Source organism: Candoia aspera, chromosome 3 (genome assembly GCF_035149785.1).
Source record: "Candoia aspera isolate rCanAsp1 chromosome 3, rCanAsp1.hap2, whole genome shotgun sequence".
NCBI lineage: Eukaryota > Metazoa > Chordata > Lepidosauria > Squamata > Boidae > Candoia > Candoia aspera.
The window spans coordinates 89156496-89175073 of record NC_086155.1 but is presented as its reverse complement, the minus strand read 5'-3'; the positions used below and the strand labels follow the sequence as shown (position 1 = coordinate 89175073).

The window sequence follows — 18578 nt, the reverse complement described above, 5'->3', positions numbered from 1 at the left end:
AGGCCTAATTTTATTTGGCAACTCCTAACATTACCAAATAATCCAGCAAGTAATTTAGTAGAGTAAATGCCTTTAGATATACAGTAGCTGTGGCTATGCCATAGTAGTATATTGGTTGCCTCTCTGGATGATTCATTGGCCTGACCTTGCTGAAGGCCAATCAGCCCTGACTGCCTTTGGTATGTCTGGCTATTAATCATTCCTGATGCAGATAGTATTACATTCTCATCTCCTGGTTGCATTGCTCTGATTCCATCTGGCCAATGAGTCCAACAAGGTCTGAAACCAGTAGTCTCAAATAAGCAAAGGAGTGGTCCAGCAAAGCAATTGCTGAGCAATATGAGCTGACTGTAATGGCTGATTATAAAAGCTAAGATGGGTCAGACCTCATTAGTAATGGGATGGGGGAACTGCAAGGAAATACCAGGGCTGGGAAGTAAATAAAACAAAAAACAAAAACATTCTGGAAGGAAGCAGCAGCAAACCACTTCCATGCTGTTGACAAAAAAAATGACAAAGACATGTTCATGAAGTCACCAAGAGTCATGCTTGATCCAGATACTACCTTTATGACACTTTCCATCAGCAGTGGTTGGGGACCAACAGAGCAATTTTACAGTTGGTCTTGCTGCTGCATTCCTCATCCCTTACTACAGTCTTAGTTCTCATTGGGAATACAAGAACATGGCTTTCTCCACCCAAACAATGTTGAGGAAAAGTTGTTAGCTTATCCTCACCATCCCTGCTCATAGAGGTGATTTTGGAGAGTCAGAAGCTTAGGGGGAAATAAGCATGGTCCATCAGGTCCCCTGAATTGGCATCTTCTCTCTGATTGGTAGTCTCAGAAGGAGGTGTCAGTGACTTCAGGTTGAAAGAACTGTCTTACCCAGAAAACAGAAAGGATTGGCTCCACTTCCAGGCATTGTACAGTCTCATTCACTTTGCTTCCTTACCTCACCTACTGTGGCTCTCAAAATTGTCCCACATCCGTAAAATGTGATCAGCAACCCCAGAAAGTTTACCTGCCCACAGAGTATTATTATTACATCTTGAGGAATGTACTAACAATAGAAAGAAACAAATTTGATAAAACCATCTATCGTAAAATAATACCATAATATAATAAGATCTGTTAATACTATAAGTCAGTCTCAGGGGCAGTCTGATCCTAGAGCAGTTGTTGCCCTAAGAAATGCCCTGGTGAGTAAGCATGTCTTCATTTCTTTAAAGTAAGGTAGCACTGGGGCCCACCATATCTCCTTTGTGGAATGCTGCCACAGAGAAGATCCTACTCCTGACTACCACTGTAAATGATGGTATCAGTAAAGGAACAGAACAGTATGTGCCATATTGGCAGCCTCACTAAGTAGACCAGACCAGGAAATCTACTCTACAGGAAGGCTAAAACTACTTTTGTTAAAATTGGCTATAATAACAGAACCATGCAAGTCTGATTGTGCTGTACCTCCTCCTCCGCCTCCTTATACTTCAGTGAATTAGGGAGGCGTCAGCCTGAGCCACTTCCCAATGTTGTCTCATTCTGGGCTTTTAAAGTGCTTCAACCCCTTTTGCCCAGGCAACAGATTCTGCAAATCTCCATCTCCACGGTCCTCTTCCTTACTCTTCACACATACTATGTTCTCTCTCCAGTGTTACAAAGTAATGATCAGCTTTCAGTCTGGTCAGTTTCTTGGTAAAGATAAAGACTTTCAAGTCCTGAAGGAATCCTTGAATCCTGATGACTTTGTGGACACACCCATGTTGTTTTCTTGGCAACAGTATAGAAATAGTTTGCCATCACTGCCTTCTGAGATATTTTTTGAGAGAGATGTGGTATTTTGTGGTGTTCTCCCATCCAACTGCTAATGAGATTGAACCCTGCTTAGCTTTTCAAGAATTGATCAGAGTTAGCTAGATGCTGCCAATTTCCTGGACAGGTAGTCCAAGGAGGGCATTCTTTTGTCACAAGCTACAGAATGTTTTCAGACAGCCCTGAACAGGCAATTTGATATACCTTCCTTTCCACTGAGTGCCAGGTTCTCCTGCAAAAGACACTAGACATTTCCAATGTTATGAAGATGAACAGTCATATTGCATCCTGAAGGACCAGAGTTGCTCTTATGGCTGCCACTTAGCAATTGCTCAGGTAAAGATGCATTAATTAGTAATGCACACTGATGCTTCTTCAAGATCACCTTGTCCAAAGCAGTCAACAGTGTGCTTTAACAGATCTGTTGCACTTATTATTGAGATAATTCGAACCCTCCAAGATACTACATGTAGTTGACCCTTTATATAGGTAAGGGTGGTAATTATTGTAGATGACTTCCTCTGTGATAAAGGGATGATTTCAACACTAAACACGGTCTTTGTTCTGATGACATGTTATTACAGCATAGGATCCTCAAATTATGCTGGGACGTCTTAAAATCCAGGGGGCCTCCCCCCCCCCAATGCAATAGAGAAGATGTGACTGAAGGGCTATCATCAGATGCAAAGGGAAACAAGTGCAGAAAAAACGAGGGTGGGGCCGGTATACATCTGACCTCAGGCTAAGAAGTCACAATAAGAGAGTTCTCCAGGGTAATTTCAGCTCCAAAGCTGACAGAACATCTCTCAGTAGGTTGCATAATAAGCACGCGTGGCTGCAAACATTTTCCGGACATTTGCTTGTGGCATCACTGTTCCTAGAAGTTTCACACCTTACACTGGCTTATTGGATGAAGGCATACAAAACTAAAAGCAATCTGCCTTTCAGAATCAACAAACTCTTGAGCTGTGAAGGGAGGTAGAAGATGCCTGTCTTTCCAAGATAAAAGGGAATATATGTACTGATGCTCTACTGCATATCTGGGTCCATTTTTGGTAACAGACGAAAGACTTTTCACTCCTGCCCTAAAATTTTCAGGAAGTTGAAGGATGGGTCCCCAGCATTCCTGTGTCTGTAACTGTAGCTAATTGGCACATCACTGATTTGAGAGAAGCCCTGTTGAAAGAATGCGGTTAGTCCCAGAATATTAAAAGCATAAAGACCTGCTGAATGTATCTTCTCGAGTTTATTGTTTCCAATGATGACTGGTCAGAAAACATGGAAAACTACCAGATGTGGAAATTCACTTTCCATTGGCACCAGTTTTCTTGGCCTGTGGTAGGGAGAATGACAGTTGTAAATCTGACTGCATTGCAAGGGCTGCAATTCTTCATCCCAGACTTACCTAAAAGCAACAGCTGCAAAAACTGGTCTTCAGTATCATGTAGTCTTGAAACCAGGAGATTCAAGCCTGATATATTTGTTGAAGAGTTAGTAGTCCAATATCTGATTAGCCTATCTTCCACTGGGAGATCATTTCAATCATGAAGGAATCTAAACTTCCTTTACCTTTATCTAAACCCATGCTGTGCAGGGTTGTCCGTGTGTGTGTGTGTGTGAAGATGGCATCTGTGACCATGTGATCAAAGCCCTACCCTTAAAAAGAGTGAGGCTTTGATTGCCTGGTTGCAGCTGCCATCTTGACTTTTTTGACCCCCTCCAGGATGCCCCCATTATTTGTGAATTTTCCCCAGTGTCCCACCCCATCACATACCTTACTTAGAAAAATCAAGTATTCTGAGAAAAAGAAAGACTGGGCTACCCTGATTCAGATGTTAGTTTATTTTGGTTTTTGCACGTGGGTGAATCAGTTTGGCAGTGGCAAATAACACCTTTTTTAATCTCGTTTTGTTCTCCCCCTAGAAATCATTGACACCACCCTCTCGTGTTCTCATCTTTAACCAGTTTCATTTGCACTTAGAAATGTCATCCTGTCTGCAAATCCGATAGATGCCCAGCTGAGTCACTTTATCCCTGTTCACTCTGTGATCAGATTGGGAGGAATTACTTGTGAGGAAGGAATTTACTAAGCAGCCCTAAAAAAGAACACTTAACACCAAACAATATTCACATAATCAGAATTATCGGAGGCAGTATTTCTACCCTAAACATTGCACATTTTATAACATATAAGTAGTATTTTTAGTATTTTTACCTGAATAATCAAACCTGTCTAAAATTCACCCCTGCCCCAGTAAAATGATTTTAAGCTAATTACATTTGAGCACACAAGGACTGCTCCTTCTCTAAATCCATATTGCAGATTCAGCTGCAGCAGTGGCATAACAAATAGTTGTAGCTTTGTCACAGTGCTGAGGATATTGTATTTGCATGACTTCCATCATGACAAGGACAATTAAAAAATGTGGCTTTGCTGTTTCTACAAGCTTTTCCTCAGAAAGCGTTAAGAGGCAGATAAATAGCAAATCTGCATTTGGATTAAATGCCAACTTTACTGTTTCATTTTGTTTTCAACTAGGACTAGGGTTATATAAGATTAATCTGTCCCAAATCTACCATGTGGTTCCTGTGCATTATTTGGCCTCCTCTCCATTACATCTCTTGGTTCTGAGTTAGATGACATTTATAAAAGTTATTTTCAACAATACTTCTGAATTAATCTCTTGTCCCACAGCTGTCAAGAGCAGCTCCCCTCATAAATTCCCCTCCCCCAGGAGAATTGTCACACCACTCAGGAGACAGAGAAATGTATTGCTATTCTCTTATTAATATTCAAAGACACTATCTCTTCTATGAAAAACTTCACCTTAAAAAATATAGATGTATGAAACAAACCAAGAATTCATTAAATATACAGATATGGCCAAAAGAATTGAGACCCCTCCACTTTTTCTCAAAGAATCCCAATTTGTCATGAAATCAGCTGAAACCAACCCAAGTGAACAGCAACCAACATTCTTTAGTCCATAGTCCATAGAGCAGACACTTTGCTTTTGATATATGACTTAACATATTATTGTAAATAAATCTTCGGGGAAAAGCGGGGAAGAAATGTCAGGGAAGGGGTCATGTCTAGGGATATTTCCAGCTTACTGCCAGTCTCAACCTTCCTCTGCTTTCTTATTCAGCAACTAGCCAGTGGGATTAAAGAGGTGGATGTGGCAAGGAAAAGGGCTGTGTGTGTATACACCCCTCCAATTTTTTGTGCATCTCTTCCATACCCATCCAGCAAGTGAAGCATCCTATTTCCTCCCTTAAAAGTGGTTTGTTCCTGATGTGCAAACATAGCAGCAAAATGATCAAGGCAAGGAGAACAAGGAATTGAACAGGAATTTAGAAAGCTCTGGAGATCATACCTCCTATGGGGGATCACATTAACCCTCTTAGGTCCTGTGTTATAGCTGCGTATGTTTTTCTGATTGCATAAAATATTAAGGTTTATTTTTAAAAATCAGTGTAATATAACTTTTAGTTTTCAAATAGAAATGTAAACAAGTCTCAAACGAATTGAGACTAGAACTTCATCAAAGTAAAGACATATCCAGTCCTTCCATGGGTTGTTGTTGTTTTTTTTCCCCCAAACTCCCTCTCCTTACTAACAGGTCAACAATAATACTGCAGGAAATTTCATTCTCTTTGCAAGAGCAAAGAGCTTTTCAGCTGATGTTCCCATCACCTTTCATGTGGGAAAAAAAAATCATAGGATTTTGTGTTTTTATTTGCCTTCTGCTACACTGTTGGCAGGTCATAAAAACACCACATAAAAGGAGCAGTTTTCTTCTGATGCGTATTGTAAGCAGGTAGTAGTGATACAATTATTTGTAAGCAGGTGAATGTGGATGCTGTGAGCTCTACTTTTCATTGTAGAAGTTCAAAGTAGCTGCTCCAGCTAATACAGCTAATAGTAAGCCAGGATTCCATGTATATACTGTATATGGAATATGTATGCTGAATCCAAAGCATTCTAAGATGGGTTTCAAGGCTCCCCAGATTTTCATCTCACAAAGCCAGTGCTGAATCTTGAATTTTGAGAATGAACTCAAGAAACCTGATGCATTTATAGAATGTGCAGACTCTCAAGCATGGTTATTGGGTGTCTCTTCTTTTATTTTAATATGGAGAGCAAACCTAATATATTGTATGTTAATAACTCACCAATATCTTGAAAGAGAAAGAAGATTTGTTTGTTCTTTCTTTGAACAAATACTGCTTCTTCTATTCTCCAAAGAACTGACATTTCAATGAGTGCATCAGGTAAATGTAATGACACCTTTCATAAAAAAGTCACAGATCTTATTATGACCTTTAAGCCGGAAAATACTATATAGAAACACATATGCCTATAATATATAGATATGAGTAAAAAGTAGCATAGAATATCATAACAATAATATTAATTCAATACAAATAATAGTGGCGATCACCAAGCCTAGCACTAATCTTCAGTCATAGGTGAGATGAATAGAACAAATAGAGGTACAGAATCAGACAACCTAGGAAGAAATGTCAGAGTCCTGGTCAGATAGAAGAAGCGACAAATAAGGATTGTAGTTTCTGCCAGGGGTTTCTTTAAAATGGGATCGATGGATGCCATCCAAGATTCCCTGTATTAAGAGCAACAGCGTAGCATGTGGCTCAGGGACTCCACAGAGCTGTCCTTATGAACAGATGAACATCTGTGCTGCTGTAGAGGGACACCCCACAGGACCACGGAGGGTAGTGTGTCCAACCTGGCCAAGCTGAAGGCCTAGCAAAATTTCAGAGTTAGAATGGAGGAGAGATAGGATGGCGGCACATACTCATTTGAAAAAAAAAAATCCGTGGATTGTGGGGTTGGATACAAGGCTCAGACTGATTTGGAAATTAATAACCCAGATACACTGCTTAAAATGACTCCTGGCATTTTCAAACCCTAATGGGCAGAGACTCTCCAAAGAGAGACCTAAAGACTGGGGTTTGCTGTTAGCTCTTGTTAGCAGGTTGATTTAAAATGGTCTCTGAGAACCAGTGGGGCCAGACAGACATAGAAAAAAAAAATTAACCAGTAATGAATGAGATAGTACCAGGCTCTGGCACCCACAGAAACCAAATTTGTCTCTACCTGTAGGGCAGGATTCTTGATTCATCTTGGAACTGCAAGGATAACTCTTATAAACTTGGACTGGATGGCTCCCAGGGTATTAAACTTTGTAAAAGTACAAAAGTGAAGACCATAAACAAGTTGAGAAACTGTGTTAGCAAGAAAGACCTTGCAAAGTGCTGCCTTTGAATGGAAAAATCTCAAGACAGCTGAGGAACTATGCTGAGCAACACTGGCCTGATAGGAGGAAGTGTGCTCCAAGATAAGGAGGTCTGGAACTGCACCCCAAGATATTTCTAAGTACGCCCCTGATCTATTGTTAATTTGCCATTCATGCATCCTATCGTTGGGTTATGCAAAGACCAACACTTTAGGGATTTTGATAATTTATTACAAGTTGTTCTTTTAGACAAAAGGAAGCCAATACCTCGAAGCCCTTCTCATTCCCAAAGACACCTTTGAGTTCCAGTTTGATGTCTTGTGACTCCATTGACACATTTATGGTTGTTTTGGTTTGGTTTGTTTTCTGGGTAACAGTCCAGAAGTGGTTTGCTGTTGTCTATTTCTGGAATTCTTTTCTTTTTTCTTTTTTAACTTCCCAGTCTTAGCTATAGCCCTGGGACTTTCTGGTGATCTCCCATCCAAGTACTAATCAAATCTGACCCTGCTTAGCTTTTTCAACATAAGCAAAGGTCAGTGAGGTGCTGCTGAATATGAAAATCAAAGACTTATGTTTCAGTACCCCCACCAGCAAAAGTTGGGGATGCAGAAGCTGGATGAAAGAAACATGCACTGTAATGATATCACTGGACTGGTAAGACAGCCTAAAATTGACAGAAGAAGGGAGTGATTTTGATGTGTGGCTGCCTCAGCCCAGAAGCTATTTTGCCTTTTGGACCAACTTTCCTTGCAGTGAGTTTATAGTCACGGAGTTGTTGATGTTGGCAGAAACACCCTGAAGTCAATTATGACAAAAAAGCTTCAGAACTGTGCCACTGAGGAGATGGTACACTTCTGAGAAGCTACACCCACACATTAAATATCAGCAAGAATTGCCTGTGCTCTGAGTTACAGCAGGAGTTTTGTTTGTCCACTATCCCAAGTCTTTTGCAAGCATCAGTAAACCCCAGGTCAGCATGCCTGCTTCATTTTCTTCTCTTCCCTATTAAAAATCCCATTTAGACCATTCATTAGTGCAGAACTCGGGGATTTTGAGTGAGCAAAAAACAGAAATTAAATTGGCTATATTAGATTTTCTTGCACTTGAATACTTGGCATGACCCAATATTGCATTACTATATTTGCTGTTTAAAAACAGTGGCAATCAAGCTAACAGCAGCTGCCAGCGTTATCCTGACTTTTTGTTATTATTTTGCAAATGAAGACTGAAGTAGGCAAAGGGCAGAGCCACAGTACAGGATGTGATTGAAATGCTTTCCCATTATTAAGGCTGTCCTCCATGTGTCTTCAGAGTACAGAAAATAGGCAGGGCCAAGCTTCACACATGCTGCCTGCATATTGAAGCTCATGTCTGCAATATGTGCCCATGTGTACAAACATCCACTCATATCATATAGAGCCCTGCCATCACCCACAGATGTCTGTTTTCCCCTTAATCCCCTTGCCAGCGTGCATTTCAACATGTTGATGGCTGGGGCCAGAGCTTGCTGCCATCCATTGTTCATGCTTTCCTTATATGAATGAAGAAGAAAAATCAAAAGAGTACGGATAAACATTCTTTCCTTCTTCCCACTGAATCTTGAGAACTGTATTTTTTGTGAGGACCTATGGATTTTCAAGGAAAGAGTCCTCAGCACCATTGCCAGATTATAGTTTTGCCATCAAAATGCTCCAGTGCTTAATTTTGTCTTCCTTCTCTCAACATATCTCATAGGTCTTCCAGGTGTTGTTGACTACAGCTTTCTTCACCATTGGACAAGCTTGGTGACATTGCTGAAAATATATTTTAGCTGCTTTTAGAGGATCACAATTTCCCCACTTCTCCTTATCAATACAGAGAAGAGGGCATACTGGCCTTCTGTGCCTCATGCTAAATAGCTCTTAACCACATAAAAAGTAAATGCTACTTCCATGCTAATGTAATCAGTACAAAACTGTGCAATTTATTAATGAGCTATTGAGAGCCCTGAATATCAATAAGACTGTCCACTGGCATCAAAACACACCCATCCAGAGTCAGAAGCCTTCACAGTCATTAAATATTCTGCTTCATCTTTGCTTCCTCTGAGAATCGTCCTGATTTTTCCATACAATTTTCTTGTTCTTTTGCTTTTCTAAATTGGTCCCAGACCTTGAACTCTTCAATAATCTTTGTTATTCTTTACCTGGAAGTTTCTGTTGGCAACTCTTGTCAGGCAGACCAATCCTCGTCAAGAAATTCTTGCCCAGATTCCATTGGACTCTTTTTTCTGATCTTTTGCCAACTCTTAAGAGAGTCTTCAAGAAGACATCTCATGCCATTTACCTGCTCCACCATGCCCAAGTTTGGATGCCCATGTTGCCTCATCTTTTGGTTTTTACTTGATATTGCAAGTTTATCTTGCTTCTCATGTGACTTTACATTTTATCAGAGCGAATACTTATCTCAGATTTCTTCTCCTTTTCTTCCCTCATTGTTACCAACTTCAGTTTTGCCTGCTTTTCTTTCCCCCAGACCTGAAACTCTCTTTGGCATGCTGTCACTTGATATCTCCCTCCCTTTCCCATTCTCTCTGGGACAAGTCTTCAGCCATTTGCTTTCCCTTCATCCTTTGCTTTTTCAGCCTTATCAAGACTTCTTCCATTTCAGTAATGTTTTGTGCTGTTTAGACTTATACAACTTTACCCATGTGGTACCTCTGTTTATTTAGTAAAACATTCCAATTTGGGAGCCCAGCCTAATGGACAGACAACAAGAGATTCCCATAGGAGAGAAGAAGACAGTATTTGAGAAGATGGTGGGTGGGGAAATACTTTTTTTGTTTTTCCTGAGGGCCAAGTCATTTAAGTTAGTAGGGCTGGGATTCATTGTTATTCTCCCATATTGTTTATGTGGATGAGGGCTTTTTGATGAACTGTTCAAATATTATTTAATGTTTTAAATCTGTTTGAAGGCATATTTAAAAGGTTTTTAGGTTCAAAATGACCTTAAAAAGCATGGAAAACCATATTATAGACTCTGAGCAATTTGCCACGCAATTTCAACGGTGCAGTCAGAATGGATCACAGAAAAGTTCAGAGGCCCTCTGTGATCTGGGGAAACACATTGGCCACTCTTCTCCTAAGACTAAACCACTGCCTTCCCTTCCATTAATCACATGCCACTCACTGAGAGCCTGAATGTCTATAAAACCTCGCCACTGACACCAAAACATAGCCATCCAAAGTCAGGTACCCTCCTATTCACTGAAACAGTCTGTTTTTCCATGATGCAGCTTTGATTTTTGCTGTTCTAAACTGCTCTTAGGCCATGAACACAGAAAAGTAGGTTTCAAGGGTAGAAAGATAACTGCCCCAGGCCAGCACATTAACAGAATCCAGTTTTCTTTGATATCTGGAGTTCATATTCTACATTTGTCTTTAAAGGATGTGTGGTTCAGACAGAAAATGTGGCAGACAACTCGCTTCAAATTTGTAAATGATACCTGTGGATTTGGCAGCAAAATGAAAGGAAGAAGCTGCCTGTCACAATGGCTGCCACTGCACAGGCTCCACAGGGAGCTTGGTGTGCAGAGCAAGGGTCCGGCCACCGTCTTGGAAAGCAGCTCCTCGCGTTTTATGAGAAGCTGTATGTTACTGAAACTCAGGAGGAACTTTGGCTGTGATGTGGTAATGGTATGTGAGAGTGACCTTGGGAGACAGGCGGAAGAGCCACAGACCAGACAAGCGGCAGCAGAGCCCACAGAAGGAATGTGGGCCTGGCAAACATCTCAGAAGGGACCCTGCCTAGTTTCTTGGACTCTAAAGGCAAGGAGGGGAGAGATGTACTTTCAGACTTGCAAGATTCTGTTAATGTAACCTTAAAATAAAGTCAGAACTAGTACTTCTGGATGTCTTTCATGTCTGGATCACCTTGCAAGGCTGACAGGTATATGGAGAGAGAGGTCATAAACCTCCCACCTCCCTGGATAAAAAAAAGTCTGATGCTCACCTGTGAGTATGTTATATGAGAACAAACCAGATTTGCCATGCATTTGTGTCGCTAGGGCACACTCATATATAAAACCACATATCTATTGCACTTGCATTTCTCATTTCCTTTTTCAGGAGCATACGAGGTCCCAGAATGATGCATCCTTAAAAACATAATATTGTTTTAATAACAGGCTGTGGCTACTGTTGATCTGTGTGCTGCCCTGAATCAACCCCAAAGCAAAGCAACCAGGTTGCAGGAGTGTCACAGTGGGGGACAAGTGAGATTATGAGTGACATGGCATAATTGTGCAAATGGGATGGGAATGGTGTAAATTGCATAATTTGCATCATGGGGTGATGATGTCATGACAGATAGGCCATCATCATGACTCCTAACGGATGCCTGTGCCCTCTTGAACTAGGCTTCCTGTGAAGCTTTTTTTCTGGCAAATGGGACTGGAAGAGATGAACAGACACACGAGAATGGAAGGAACTTCTGATGTTACTATTGAGAAGCTAAGAAGCCATTATGGAAGAATCCTGCTGAGTGCTGCATATCGGATGTGAATTTAATTCATGCTACCGTCATGGTTCAAATTCCTGCATCTCTTTCACCTACCAGCTCTGTGTAAAGAGCTAGAAGTGCCTCTCTTTTTGGTGGAGTGGTGTACATTTCTATATGCTCCTCGTTTTGGCAATGGCCTGTTCCAGTACCAGGCTGCTTCCTTTGGACCACACCACTATAGCGTTTGGCTCTGCCTGGGAGGCAAAGGTGGTCTGGAAGCATTCTGCTGAGTTGCAGCATGAGATGTTTGTACAGGGGAATACCTAATAGATAAAGGCTTGGATCCAAATTCAGTATTGTCACCATCTCACTAATTTTAGAGAAGCTGTATTTGTCCAAGAACAGGAGTGGCATCTGATCTGTGGTTCAGGCACTCTATTCATGGGCATTTAAGAATTCAGCATTTTGCTGAGGTCTTAAAAATGGGTAACAATCCAAGAACTGACACATGCCAGACTGTTGCTCTGTGTTTGATTTAACTGCATTGAGAGAGAGAGAGAGAAGAAAGCACTTTTTAAAATGAGGTTATGCGCAGTGTTCTTCTTTCACAGGTTCAGAATATGTCTCAGTCCATTGAAGTGTTAAATCTACGGACTCAGAGGGATTTCCAGTATGTTTTGAGAATGGAAACACAAATGAAAGGACTGAAGGCTAAGTTCCGGCAAATTGAAGATGACCGAAAGACCTTAATGACCAAGCATTTTCAAGTAGGAATTCCCATCTTTTAATTTTTTTTAATGATTGTTTTGACTTACTGCCAGAAGTAATATGCTTGTGAGAAGCAGTATGAGGTGGGTTGGATATCAACTTAAAATACTTGTCAGTAAATGTATGAACACTTGTTTTGAACAGGATCGTCCTCTTGCTATGCTGTTTCACTGTGATAGGAAATTATCATTAATTTCTGCAACAATAGAAAAACGTAAAGGCATTCTATGTCACTTCATTCATGATGGGGTTTCCACCAAGGGAGAAAGGGGGGGAGGAAGGAAGAACATATATGACCATACATGTGTGGCCAGATTTCCCTGATAAGTGAAGCGTTTAAGAGATTTAATAACAAGATTACATGGAATGATATTCATGTAAATTCTAATGCATATCCAAGATGGGAATATTATGAGAAGTTCCTATGTTTAGTTAGTAGGATTACTTGTCTTACTAACTTTAATTTGGCATCTAGATTTTGAGGTTTGGAGATGTTTGTTTAATAGAGAAGGATGAAACAAGAGGCATCCACTTGGGGGACAAAGGAGGGTAAACTGAGATTTCAATGAAGTCTTTCTGATTTGGTGGCCATTTAAACCAATAAATAAATGAACAACGAAGCAGCACAGCACCATTATGATGGAAGCCCTACCCTTTTGTAGATGTGTCTTGATGTCACATGTACTAAAGGTGTAAGGCTTGAATCCAATAGCATGAAGCTGCTTTCACAATTTTAACCAAAGCCTTCGACTCCTGCAGACACTTCTGCATAAAATGTGAATAATGCAATGAATGGTACAAGTGTATGTATGTCTAGCCTAAAGTCCATCCCATTCTCTTCACTGGAAGCCTACATACGTAAGGAAGTAGAGGACTACAGCCTATATGATGCTAAGGAGAGAGAGTCTCACCAAACTTCCCTTCAAAGTGTGGAATCTTGAGTTATCTAGTCTCATTTCTGAAAGTAGAACTGATCTTCCAGTTTCTTCCCAGCTTGCCCTCAGTTTACAAACAGGAATTTGTCCATTGATAAAACACTGCAGCATGAATGTCACTGTGTCTGATGAGGCTATAAGAATCCTTAGGGTTAGGGAACATAGTCCAGTAAATGACTTCTGATGTTCTTCCAGCTCCACAGAGAAGAGGCTCCCTGAAACCAGCTGAGACTAAGTTAAGTCAGTGAATCAAGTCTAAGCATGGTTATGTCTGGATATCATCTTGTGATTCTAAGCTGGGTTTGCACAACATATTTAACTAGGTAGTTGAAGACCTAGTGGCTGTGTTCATACAGCATGCTACGCTTGATTAGTTTTAACCTTGGTTAATATTGTGTGTTCATGTGGCTTAGCATGTTGTGTGAACCAAACCTGTTAGTTTATTATTCACAGTCTAAGAGTCTTGCTGTGGAATGTTTTACCAGTGCATTAGAATGAATGTGAACATTACTAAAACATTTTAGGGAGGAAAAATGGTGATTACAATCCTAGAGAAGATCATTTTCAAGGTTCTTTTTTTCCAGGGATTTTTGCTTCTTGTCAATACATAAATGCAGATCAGTCAGAGGGAAGAGGATGCAAATTTTCAGGAGGACAAGTTCTGCTTTTGGAATCAAGTTTAGAGATGTTGAAGAGAGGGAAGAATAAATATTCTGGGCAACAAAGAGCTGAGACAGAAGTAGTGTATTCTGTTCCCAGGGAGACAAACTTCCTGGCCATTTCTCAGAAAGAAGAGCCCCAGCTTAAAATATACTCTCTGCACTGCCTCAGTTCCACAAAAGATGAGCAGAGAACAATTCTGCCTCTCTGCCCGTTTCTGTGCCTTTTGCCAAACTCGCAGAGCCAGCCCTTCCTTTAGGGAGACAGTTGTGGCTTCCTCAGACACCAAACAAGGCAAGGAGTGGGCAGCTGCGTTAGATGACAAACCTATCTGTGCCTCCCAAACTGATCAGTGCTGCTTCAGCTATCCTGAAGCCCTCAAGTGAAGGGAGAATGCTCCCCTGTTCCCAGTGTTGAACGAAGACTCCAGGCCCTATGGAAGTGGGAGCTTAGATCCGACCTTTGCCTCCAAAAGGAAATCCCTCTGACCTGGACCTGCAGATCATCTGGCTGCCTCCTCCTTTCCTCCAGCCATAACAGGTATTATTGGAAAACCTTCTCTAAAGTCTAACCTGGGTTAACTCATGCAGGAAGAGAAACTAACCAGAGATCCTTCAAGAAGGTTGAGAATGCTGTCAATACAGGATATCTTCACATAGGTAATAGGGTCAGTTCCGGCCCTGTTACGATTGTTATCATCACTGGTCTTAATAACAGACTTGTCTTGGGCCGCTCATGTATTCTGTATTGTTTCTTCCACTTTTCATTGACCGCACATAATGTCAGCATGCGGCTGCTCAATCCTAGCTGTCAAAGGCAACTGCCTGTTTGGACACAGTAACCTTTTTAAAGACCTGATCTTTGGATTGGCTGGGCTAACTGATTTGATATGATACTTCAACTGGCATTTTAAAAGCGATTGCAAGGCAGTGAGACTATTGAGTAACTTAAAAGGTCAGAATAATAGACTGCTTTCTTTCAGAGCAGCAATTTGCAAAAATTCAGGCCGTGTGTTTCATGCACTGAGACAAAAGAATAGAGAGAATACAGGCTTTGCATGCATAAGTGCTCAGGTCCATTCGGTGATGGCTCCATATTTACTATTGCTGTTGAAATGCAGTGAAGTCATTCATTCCTATCACTCTCTCTGGTTCAGCTCTCATTGACCTTTTTAAACGACTGGGGATAAAGCCACCAGTCATAGAACTGGCAATGTGAATATTACACAGTAGATGCATGGTCCAGCAATTGAAGCATGTGGATTGACTCTACAACATTTTAAATAAGATGTATTATTTCTTCAGATTCTGTAAAGCGAAGTAAGATGTTTTCCTTCTTATTTCATACCCTTTAATATAGTTTTCCTGTCTTGTGCACATTCCAAAATGGCAAAGGACCTGGTTAATTTGCCTTTAGGATTAGGTGCACATTTCAGGAAGCTGTATTCAGATGGATGACCACTCACTGTCTTACGTATTTGCTACATAAAAAACCAGTTCCTCTTTGATGTTGATAGCTCTGTTACAGAGTTAAACCATCCTTTTCTTACTATTCCAGATTAAAACTATTTCTATATTCCCTGACATACAGCAGATTCTCAAGCTGTGTACATAATATCGTAAATACATTACATATAGTACAAAATACAATAATGGCTGGAATAATACAGCAGCAGTCCCATGAGCTTATTATTATTTATTTTTACTTATTAAGTGTATACCCTTCCTTTCTGATTATGTAAGTACTCCATCAGTTAGAAAAAAAGTACACATTTCTTATTTTCAGAGAGTTTTCAAAAAGCTCTCAAACATCAACACAAATGAACATGTTTTTCACATGTTCCAAAGCTGTATAAAATCAGTGAATGTTTTGCTTCTTGGAGTACCACAATAGAAATTATTGTCTTCCTGGTTGGTTGTAGTAGTCAGCTGAAGCTAAATGGGAAAAGGCTATTCTGGCACCAGCTTGTTTAGGAATTGGTAAATAAGAACGTAAACATGGCCCCACTGGATCAGATTTCTGGCCCATCTAGTCCAGTAGTCTTTTCTCACAGTGGCCAACCCACTGTGCAAAGAAGCCAACTAGTCTCCCAGCAGATGACCTTTAGAAGCAGTCATGAAGGCTAATAGCCATTGATCCCATGACTTCATGAATTGGTCCAGCCCTTTTTTGAAACCAGCCAAGCTGATAGCCAGCACCACAACTCATGGTTAACGTTGTTAACAAGGCCAGTTCACCAGCAAATCAGCAGCAGTTCTCTCAGCAATGTTACAGGACTGGGGAACTGCAGTCCCTGTACTAGCATCTGGAGAAAAGAAGGCAAAAGTTGCTCAGCACTGAGCCACATCTTGTAAATAAAACCACAGCATTACCAGCCTACCCTATTTGTTTGCTTGTTTCCAACCTGACTGAACCTCCACTCCTCCTCCAGCAGCCCACTAAATTTTGTGCTGAGTATGGAGGGGAAACCAATCTGCTTCATTTCTATACTAGATTATACAGGAGAATAAAGCATCCCAGTCCTTCCATGGCTGCTTACTCACTCAAGTACATGGATGCCCTGTACTCACCTGCACATAATTCCTTATCCACCGGGAGAATTCTTATCCATCTTGAGCCCCAACATTAACACAGATAAGAATTCACCCATTTTGGGAGGCGGGGGAAGAAAGTCCAATCAACAAGCCTTAGGATCTTCAACTTTTGGCTCCAGATTTTTCAGATTGCTGATCAAAGCTTTGTGGCAATTTTCCATAATTTGGATGATACCTAGTGCAATCTCAGGGACTTTTTTCTGAAAGGAAATATAATTTGTAGATTTATTGAAGTATAGATACATCATTAAACACTCCATAGCTTGTTTGAAAATCCTGGTACAACTGGAGTTGTGAGAGATTGTGAGGAGGCTGAAAGAGTAATGGAAGGAAAGTTAGATGTCATAACGTAGGAAGATAGTCCATTGGTAGCTTATTTCATAAATAGCAACTATGTCCACATGGCAAGAAACCTGGAAAGAAATTATTCAAAATGTTCCAAGAGTTTCTATCTTAATGAACTTACTAATAAGTGAGGGTTGGAAATTCCATTTGCAGTTTCCAGGATTCTGTATCCACCCTAATTCAGACACCTTATTGAAGTTGAGAGAGAGAGATACTGTATAGGAATAGATCCATATCCTTCAAGTTTGGTTTAAAAAGAAAAAAGACTTGTATGCAGATTAAATGCATTTACTGTATAAGGTAAGGAAATACCCTAAGCTTGTTTCAGAAAGAACAGTCTGAGAATTTAGGTAAGAATCTATAAATCTTGCCTTTTATCTGTACCAAAGTCCTGAAAGCATACTGAAGCCAACACTGAAAAGAATCTCATTCACTTATGTAGTGGTGGTACTGCATTCATAAATTAAGTTCTCTGGAACAGAAAGAGAATTTAAGACCTGTTTGCAAAGGTCTGCGTGAGTTTATGGTGCTCTCTCTAATAAAACACTCCCCCAATTCATCCTTTCCAAACCGTTCTTGCTCAAAATTTCTGGGCATCTATAGTAAATAGATTTTTTTCTCATGAGTATAAAATTAGGAGTTTCAAAGGGAGCTCAGTTTCCTCTAATGCATTTATTATAATAACATTTCTGCATGTAATTTAGCAATGCAATTTCAATCTTTCTAAATTAGGAGTGTGCAATACATGTATTTCTGCCTTACCTATGGGTTCCCCACAGATGCTAATGTTTCCCAAATGAATTTTTAAAAATAAAGATTTTATTAAGGTAAAGAGGTAAATACAATTAATTTAAATGTGCTTTTAACACTGTCACCACTATCATTATACAATATGATGCAGTGCTAACAGCCCTCCTCATAAGGTAATTCTCTTCAATGAGTACAATTCTGATTTCACAATATCTGCTTATTTTAAAAATGGGCAAAAACCATTTAAATTAATTCGGGGGCCTTGGAAAGAGATCCATTCAATATGGGCAGTTGATTAATCTGATTTAACTTCCTCCTCAGATTTAGAGCACGATTTGGAAAAATGAAGCTCAACTCTCCATATCCTTGGATTGTATATACATTCTTTGGCAAGAGAATGTGATAAAATTTGCAGTGGTAGTAGCTCCTAGGACCAGAAACATCCAGATCAAATTTCAAGAAGATCCTTGAGTAGGGAAGGGGAAAGGAGTTTTGTAAGGAATATTGATGTCTTTTCCCAAATCACTGCAGCTGTTTACTGGAGCTGGGTTGAAAGTGATAGGCATTTATTCTCTCGTACAGTTTTCTTTTTCTTCTTATTGGACACGATGCCATGAAAATAATGGTGCCTCCAGACTTTTTGAATTAGACTAGTGCCCAGAGTAGGTTGAAGACTAGTTTATATTATTTATTTGCATGATGTCCCACAACCATAGACTGGAAAAATGAGGCAGAACCACATAGAGCAAATGGCAAGATAAGGGTGCATCCATCCTCCAAGATGCTGTATTAGGGTGATCTGCTATGGTTTGATGATAAGGATGTCTCTGATGTGGGGACAGAAAGTCAATAGCTAAAATCCAGGACCTGCCTCACCTTTCTCCCTCCCTCCCTCCCTCCCTCTTTCTTTCTTTCTTTCTTTCTTTCTTTCTTTCTTTCTTTCTTTCTTTCTTTCTTTCTTTCTTTCTCTACCATG

The 18578-nt window shown here is 40.3% G+C and overlaps 1 protein-coding gene across 2 annotated transcripts in view; it reads left to right on the top strand.

Moving 5' to 3' along the window:
* Positions 1 to 18578, top strand: part of OLFM3 (olfactomedin 3) — a 167180-nt gene that overhangs the window by 129967 nt on the left and 18635 nt on the right. For both annotated transcript variants that reach the window (XM_063298344.1, XM_063298343.1), the window contains exon 3: positions 12162 to 12317. In XM_063298344.1, coding sequence (XP_063154414.1) covers positions 12162 to 12317 — 156 coding nt within the window. The remainder of the gene's footprint in view (positions 1 to 12161; positions 12318 to 18578) is intronic.